Source organism: Berghia stephanieae, chromosome 4, assembly GCF_034508935.2.
Source record: "Berghia stephanieae isolate SIO BIC M18660-M18661 chromosome 4, UCSD_Bste_1.3, whole genome shotgun sequence".
NCBI lineage: Eukaryota > Metazoa > Mollusca > Gastropoda > Nudibranchia > Aeolidiidae > Berghia > Berghia stephanieae.
The window spans coordinates 6,086,182-6,094,747 of record NC_088363.1 but is presented as its reverse complement, the minus strand read 5'-3'; the positions used below and the strand labels follow the sequence as shown (position 1 = coordinate 6,094,747).

The window sequence follows — 8,566 nt, the reverse complement described above, 5'->3', positions numbered from 1 at the left end:
ACAATCAAGGGACGCTACTCTTCCGCTAATCCCATTCCCTATTCGTTACAAAAGACGTAGGGATTCTAGCAGGTGCCCATGGTTTTAGTCTTCCAATTTTGTTGTTTTAACTTTGACCTCATGTTGGTTGGGTAGAGAGATCGAATCATACTAACTTTGATGCCCTTCATTTATTGCTTTTTCCCCCTTTTTGAAGATTGTTTTTCTACCTCTACGCAATGAAAATGTTTCTGCTTGAAGCTCGAGGGGGAAAAATAACGATAAGTGTCGAATTGTATGGTTCAATTTATTAGACGCAGACATATACTGTGGACGTTTCGGGTTTCCCCTTTATCTATAAGACACCAAGGACGAATGAGTTACCCATAAGTAGGAATGTAACTTACTTTAGAATGCTTCCATCTTATTGTTGTCTATATTGAAAACGAATTCCAATAACAATTGCTTGCTACCATGTGTAGACGGAGCGCTTTCCTGATCTCATGTCTTGTCCTACATATCAAATGTTGCGGTTATCTTGGGGCCGCTTGTAAAGAGCGTTTAACCTTTAAACTGGTTATATATATATATATATATATATATATATATATATATATATATATATATATATATATATATATATATATATATTTAAAAAAGCTCATGTTTTGTTTGTATATTTCAGCTGGTGATTGACAAGAACAAGCCGTCCGTCAGATTCGGCCTGATGCATCTCCTGGCCACCAATCTTTGTGTCTGGTTCGTCACCGCCATCACAGAAACGGCCGAGGACTACAGTCAGCTGGAATACTTTGCTTCTATCAGTGAGAATTATAGACATTACTTCTTCTTCTTCTTCTTCTTCTTCTTTTTTTTCTTCTTCTTCTTCTTCTTCTTCTTCTTCTTCTTCTTCTTCTTCTTCTTCTTCTTCTACTACTACTACTACTACTCTACTACTACTACTACTACTACTACTACTACTACTTACTCTTCTCTCTCTTCTACTCTATCCTACTCTCTACTCTTACTCCTTCTCCTTCTTCCTCCTCTCCTCCTTCTCTCCTTCTCACTCCTTCTTCTTCTTCTCCTCCTCTTTCTCTCTTTTTCTTCTTCTCTTCTTCTTCTTCTTCTTCTTCTTCTTCTTCTTCTTCTTCTTCTTCTTCTTCTTCTTCTTCTCTTCTTCTTCTTCTTCTTCTTCTTCTTCTTCTTCTTCTTCTTCTTCTTCTTCTTCTTCTTCTTCTCTTCTTCTCTTCTCTCTTCCTCTTCTCCTCTTTCTCTTCTTTCTCATCCTCCTCCACTTCTTCTCCTTTTCCTCCTCCTTCTCCTCCTCTTCTTCTTCTCCTTCTTCTTCTCTCTTCTCTTCTTCTCTCTCTTCTTCTTCTTCTTCTTCTCCTTCTTCTTCTTCTTCTTCTTCTTCTTCTTCTTCTTCATCTTCTTCTCTTCCTCCTCCTCCTCCTCTTTCTCTTCTTTCTCATCCTCCTCCACTTCTTCCTCCTTTTACTCCTCCTTCTCCTCCTCTTCTTCTTCTCCTTCTTCTTCTTCTTCTTCTTCTTCTTCTTCTTCTTCTTCTTCTTCTTCTTCTTCTTCTTCTTCTTCTTCTTCTTCTCCTCCTTCTTCTTCTTCCTCTTCCACTTAAAACGACCCTCATTTTGGCAGAAACTCTCAAACCTAGAACTTTGAAAGCCCCAGGTTTGAGACTTGTTGACAAGATGGGGTCATTTTGATTGATCGATATTGATTGAAAGGAGTCGTTTTCTTGCCAAAATCCTAAATACCAAGTGTTTTTTTCAGAGTACGGCAGAATACACTAGCTGCCGATGCGGGTTAACGGTTGTGATTTTGCTAAAAGAGCACAAATAAATAGTCAGTGGTATGAATCGGCCATCGCTGAACCATCTTTGTTCATGGCCGTTGATTTTGTAACTCTTTTTTTGTTTGTTTTTCATTTGTTCTTGTACTAAAGATGATAACTTTAAACGAAGTCTTGTACTTACTGTAAATGGTCAATTTGTGTGTGTGTGTGTGTGTGTGTGTATGTGTATGTGTGTATGTATGTGTGTATGTGTATGTATGTGCAGGTTCAAACCCCATCACCGCCTCGAACAATTTTTATTCTCTATTGTCTTCTGGTACTTTTCTACTCCCTACACAGATGCCAGTATCCCCAGGCCGGCTGGCGAGCCTAAGAGTTGTTATGAGGATATGACCCTGGCCCGTACTGCTTCTCCTTACCTCTTCCCATCCACCATCATCTACAGGTACGGTAAAATTGAGCTTTTATATAGCGCAATATCTTCTAATCGTTCTCAAGGGGTCCCTGGTCAACAGCAACATTTAACATGTAGAACAGAACATATCGGCTGTTAGGAGATATTGCAATTTTTTCGGACAAAGGCAACGCTGTTAACGGCCAGCTACTCATTTTACACCTGAGTACGGTGAGAGAATGTGAGTAAAGAGCCTTTTCCAAGGACTCAACTATGCGCCCGAGTGCGAGGCTCGAACCAAGGACCTACCTATCCGAAAGCGAGTGTCATACCACTAGACCACATAGCCGCACACAGATGCCAGCATACCCAGACCGACTGACAAGCGTAAGAGTTGTTATGAAGACATGACCCTGGCCCGGACTGCTTCTCCTTACCTCTTCCCCTCCACCATCATCTACAGGTACGGTAATGACATTGATATTCATTCAAGTCGATTCAATAAAATCTGACCCATTGCCTCAAAACAATATTATGTAGGGGGGAAACAAGAAATCAAATGTGACCCACCGTATCAAAGCGGTATTATGTCGGGATCCACTCGGTAAGGTAAATTGAATTCATAGCCACAAATATCCGACTTGGGTTTAATTTCTGTACGTTCTGGTGGAGTATAAAGACTATTTCTTGCATTGCAAAAACTTCTAAGCTCCAATTTCTCATCATTCTATCTCTAAATTCACTTTTTGGGGTCTGAATCATCCCGACATAATACCGTTTTGAGACGGAGGGTCACAAATAAAGGATCTTAAAGTAAATTACAACTGTGGTGAGTCCATAATAATTTGAGTTGCTTATCAGACCTACAATTAAACGAACGTTGTTGTGTCAGACAGCGCAGAAATAAAGATGCAAGGAAAGTTTCCGACAAAGACGACGCTGTTAATGACCAGGTACTCATTTTACACCTGAGTACGGTGAGAGAATGTGAGTATAGAGCCTTTTCCAAGGACTCAACTATTCGCCGAGCGAGGCTAGAACTAATGACCATCCAATCCGAAATCGAGTGTCTTATCACAATACCACATAATCGCACATCTTGTATTTTATATAGCATTCCCTTATCTTTCTATTTCCCCAGCATAATCGCTGCAGGCATCTTGTACCGAATGTACCAATACGTCGGCAGGAAGGTCACACAGAGATGGCCCAGCCATACGTCCTTGACCTCTAGCGTGCCCCACGGTGCTGTTGGAATGGACTGCGAGAAAGCCAACAAGGGCCTGTTCAGTGGACTTCTGGTGGCTGTCATCACTCTCATTGCCATAGCAACGTTCTTTGTCTTTGAGAGTCGTCTGGGACAAACCAACAACGCCATCAAGGTAAACTCAAGCCGAACTAGGTCGAGGTCAGACATGCCTAGTTCTAAAAAAAAACCCAACAAACTTGAGCTTTTATATAGCGCAATATCCACCAAACGTGCTCAAAGCGCTTTACAAGGGGTCCCTGGTCAACAGCAACACATATCATGTAGGACGAGACATGACGCCTGTCAGGCGATATTTACAAATTTTTGGGACAGAGACAACGCTGTTAACGGCCAGGTACTCATTTTACACCTGAGTATGGTGAGAGAATGTGAGTAAAGAGCCTTCTCAAACGACTCAACTATGCGCCGAGCGAGGCTCGAACCCAGGACCTTCCGATCCGAAAGCGAGTGTCATACCACTAGACCACATAGCCGCACTATTACGAAAACATCGTATAAATACGAATTCTGGGCCCCAGCTACAGAACTGCATTCTCCTCTTTGACTGAAAAGGAAAGTTTAGTTCCTTAGAACCTATAGTCAGAACTCAAGAAGCATTTTTGGATCATGCTGAGAGCAAATTATTTATTTCTAAAGGTATTTAAAATGAATGTTTTCCCTTGATAACTGCGATTTTTTTTTATATTTCAAGTAGACAGCTCGTTTATAAATATTAATTTGTCGTGTAATGCCCAGGAAACGTCACCAAAGAATGTCTTACAGAAGGGCGTTATTATTTTTTCATGTCGTGGAATACTGTAATGGTTTAAGGGAGATAATCCATTTTATATTCTCTTTTCCTTGACACAGACCAGAGTGCTCTCAAACCTATTGTCACCCAAAACAACCAAGCCATACCAAATAATATCCAGACGTTATTCTCGTTATCTATTACAAATAATCTTATTTTGATAATCAAAAATATTTATAACAGCTTCAAAAAAATATAAAACTATCAAACACAGAAGGGTTCGGGCTCAAAAGCCTTCTTGAGAACAACAAATAAAAACAATGAAAAGATAAATACATTGCTAAAAGAAACATTGATTGATAGCAGAGAAATATTTCAGTGATGTATTTATGTTTTGTTTTTGTTTTTTTTTTTGTTTGTTTTTTTTTTGGGGGGGGGGGGGGTGGGGGTTTTTTGTTTTGTTGTTTGATGAACAAGGGTTTTAAGCCCGAAGGTTTCAGTGTTTGGTAATTTGTACTTATTTAAAGTTGTTAATTTCTTTTTATTTATTAGTTTTTACAGTCCAAAGTGTCTCTTTGACCTGTATAATTTTTTATAATTTCCACATTCTGTCTCGCAGATCTTCTACGTCACCGAAATTTCCCTCATCACCATCACCGGAATTTGTATTCTGTTCGGCATGATGAAGTTTGTCCAGTTAAGGTTCCTGGAGAACTTCCTGTCCCTGGACTCTGTCTTGCTGGTCGTGTCGCTAGGGGGCGCCTATGTCTACCTCTGCTTCATGCTCATCTCCTCTGCCTCAAAAATAGAAGCTCATGGAATCAGCAGCATTCTCTCCCTTGTCGTAATCTGTGTGGGAATTCTCGAGTCCACTTTGCAGGTAATTCGGATATTTTTGATTTACATTTTGGAGATATTCACCTTGTGCGGCTATGTGGTCTCTCTCGCTTTCTGATCGAAAGGTCTTGGGTTCGAGCCTCGCTCGTCGCAGAGTTGAGTCCTAAGGCTCTTTACTCACATTCTCTCACCGTACTCATGTGTAAAATGAGTACCTGGCTGTTAATAGCGTTGTCTCTGTCCGAAAAAAATGATAAATCGCCTAACAGGCGTCATGTTCCGTACTAAACGTTAAATGTTGTTGTTGGTCAGGGACCCCTTGTAGAGTGCTTTAAAAGCTCAATTTTTAAAACTTTTGATTTAAACGATACAATCCAGAAAATATTCAACGGCTTCAATAGCAGTTGTCTAAGTAAAGTCACCAAGGGTCACAGCCATGAACCTACAATGAACCCTCCTTTTGACCTCGTACTCATAATATTCCCCTGTCCACCCAGCAGTGAATGGGTAGCTGGAGTCTGTCAGATATGGCGGAAACTACTTTGCGATAGACTAGCGTCCTATCCTAAGGATGACAAGCAATTTTACGCTATAGAAACCGGGTTAAACTCCGGCCCCATGGGCCGAATGGCACTGAAGGACTACTTTTAATACTACTCACAAAAGTGAATGAGATTAGCGGAGAGTAGCGTCCCTTGATTGGACGTCACCGGCGGAGAAGTTATTAGAGAGAGAACGTCATATTGGTTGTGCGCATGCGTCTCTCGTCCTCGCTTCCGGTGAAAGCGGCATGAGATGTTCTCTCTGTAAGGTGACGTCCAATCAATGGACGCTACTCTTCCGTTAATCTCATTCCCTATACGCAAGAGACGCTTAAGATGTCTTCGGCACATCCTTCACATACAGCCTGATTGTCCAGTAAGGCGTACTCTTATGGCCCTTGCCTAAGAACGTTCAGTATCTCCAGAACGCTCCTTTATTTTGATCGTTCGGCTATGTGGTCTAGTGGTATGACACTCGCCTTTAATAGCGTTAACAGCGTTGTCTTTGTCCCAAAAATTGTAATATCGCCTTACAGGCGTCATGTCCCGTCCTACATGTTAAATGTTGCTGTTGACCAGGGACCCCCTGTAAAGCGCTTTGAGCACATTCAGTGGATATTGCGCTATATAAAGCTCAATTAAAAGTCTACTGGACTTGAACTATTGTCCAGACATAATAACAATAACAATAATAATAATAATAATAATAATAATAATAATAATAATAATAATATAATAATAATAATAGTATGATGATATAATAATAATAATAATAATAATAATAATAATAATAATAATAATAATAATAATAATAATAATAATATAATAATAATAATAATAATAATAATAATAATAATAATAATAATAATAATAATAATAATAATAATAATAATAATAGTAAAATAGTCTTGGGTGATTTTTAATTGTAATTCTAGAAATTTTTACTATCCCACTTTCTTCCTTTTTACTGGCGCTGATATAACCTAAATGTGTTGCAAGCGCCGTAAAACCCTCTAGAATAAATAAAAACACAAACGACGTAAACAAGTAAACAACATTCCCAGCATTGCCAATACAATAGCATCACTCTTATCCTTTTTTTTCTGTCTCCCTCCCCCCAGACTATTTTTGTTCTTGACGGATTGTGCAGACGAGCGTTGAATGATGGACAGGTTGAGGCGAAACCGGGAAGAGCTGTGGTCACTTTCGTTCTCGTCTGCAACTTGGCCTTGTGGGTAGTCAGCATGTTCGAGATGAAGAAAAACATGGTGGTGCCTTTCCACATCGACTTCTATGGCATCCTCCCCTGGAATATCATCCTCCATCTGTGTGTGCCTCTCTTCATCTACTTCCGGTTTCACTCTGCCATCTGTTTGTCCAAGATTTGGTACCAAGCGTATCAGAAGGAAAGGAATTTTTGAATTTGGACAGTTATCCAATTATAACGCGTTTGTTCAGTTGATAAATGTTGTTGAATGTTGATGAGAGCATTAGAGAACGCGGCAGCAGGTAAAGTTATAGTGTGATCAACAAAAAATATTCTTGTTTTGTTTTTATTTTTGTATTTTTAAAGATTTTTTTGCCAAATTTCTCCGATCCAATCTGATTTATGCATGAAATATTTTTCTAACTAGTCACAAATACAAAAAATAGTGCTTTTTGATTAATAAATTGCATTTCTTTGAATCTATTCAATACGTGCGTCTCAAATTCCCGCTATTTTAGAGGAGTTCAGCTATTTCAAGTCATCGGCTATCTTCTATAACTTGGTCTCCAGACCCTCCGCAGTTTCAATACATCTTCAAAAATCATTGTAAACAGTCTGGTTGTTGGAAGGGACTTAATCCATGTTTATTAGTTCTTTTATAATCTTTCATTTTTATAGTACGCGTTGTATGTTAATAATTCTATCTTTTACAGTATTGTCATCAATGAGAGCGCATTGCTCATCTTCATTTATAATAAATTGCGTGCTCCGTGGAAGCAGCGAGATATTCCTCCTGGTTAAAAACTTTGACTTCATACCTAACAAAAGAGTGAAAATGGATGGGCTTCGGGTAGAAACAACACATACAACGGACGTTTCGAGTACAACCCTTCGTCGGCATAACAATAAACAAATGAACGTGGAAAAAATGCAATATAACTTGTATCGTACGTTTTCAATGGTGGTTGGAGTGGGATGAAACGTTGGTGTGAAGGCTTGCTTGAAGTCTACAAATCTTTCTAGCTTTATGGGGAATCCACTGTCATTTTGATTCAAGACTGCCGACATCAGGCATGTAAAAACGGACAAGATTTCAGTAGTATGTGGCCACCATTTTTGATGACTTACATTCAGGTATAAAAAAATAAATCCAAGACGGAAATGAGCCATGTTTGGCGTATGCTTGTTAATGAGATGCAGTTATAAAGAGTAAAGGTATTGACGAGGAGGAGAGGAGTGAAATTTGATCAGTTTATCATGAAGCCTAAAGGGTGATTTTGTGTTGAGCTTCAATGCAGAAACAAAAATCTACAACTCTCAAGTGTCGGGACTAATTTTGAAAAAGATTAAAAATTGTGCTCAGAATATGGAAATCTATTTAGTGTTGGACGGACGAAAATCTTTTCGTAAATGGGATATATAGGGAATGAGATTAGCGGAAGAGTAGCGTCCCTTGATTGGACGTCACCCATAGTCAGTGACGTCATCGGCGGAAAAGTTATTAGAGTGAGAACGCCATGTTGGTTGTGCGCATGCGTCTCTCGTCCTCGGACGCGAGGACGAGAGACGCATGCGCACAACCAACATGACGTTCTCTCTCTAATAACTTTTCCGCCGGTGACGTCACAGACTATGGGTGACGTCCAATCAAGGGACGCTACTCTTCCGCTAATCTCATTCCTTATAAGTTGAAAAATGGTTTAATTGTGTCGCGCCTCTTAATGTGTGTACAGAAAAATAGGGCATTATAATAATAATACCAATATATCAATTGGGTGAAAGTTGGTGTGGTAT

The 8,566-nt window shown here is 39.5% G+C and overlaps 1 protein-coding gene across 1 annotated transcript in view; it reads left to right on the top strand.

Annotated features, from left to right (window-relative positions):
• Positions 1–7,562, top strand: part of LOC144969947 (proton channel OtopLc-like) — a 100,933-nt gene extending 93,371 nt beyond the window's left edge. Inside the window, exons 9-13 of the mRNA XM_078909036.1 lie at positions 665–803; positions 2,132–2,237; positions 3,328–3,568; positions 4,806–5,066; positions 6,687–7,562. Coding sequence (XP_078765162.1) covers positions 665–803; positions 2,132–2,237; positions 3,328–3,568; positions 4,806–5,066; positions 6,687–6,986 — 1,047 coding nt within the window. The 3' untranslated portion in view covers positions 6,987–7,562. The remainder of the gene's footprint in view (positions 1–664; positions 804–2,131; positions 2,238–3,327; positions 3,569–4,805; positions 5,067–6,686) is intronic.
• The last annotated feature ends 1,004 nt before the right edge of the window (positions 7,563–8,566 follow it).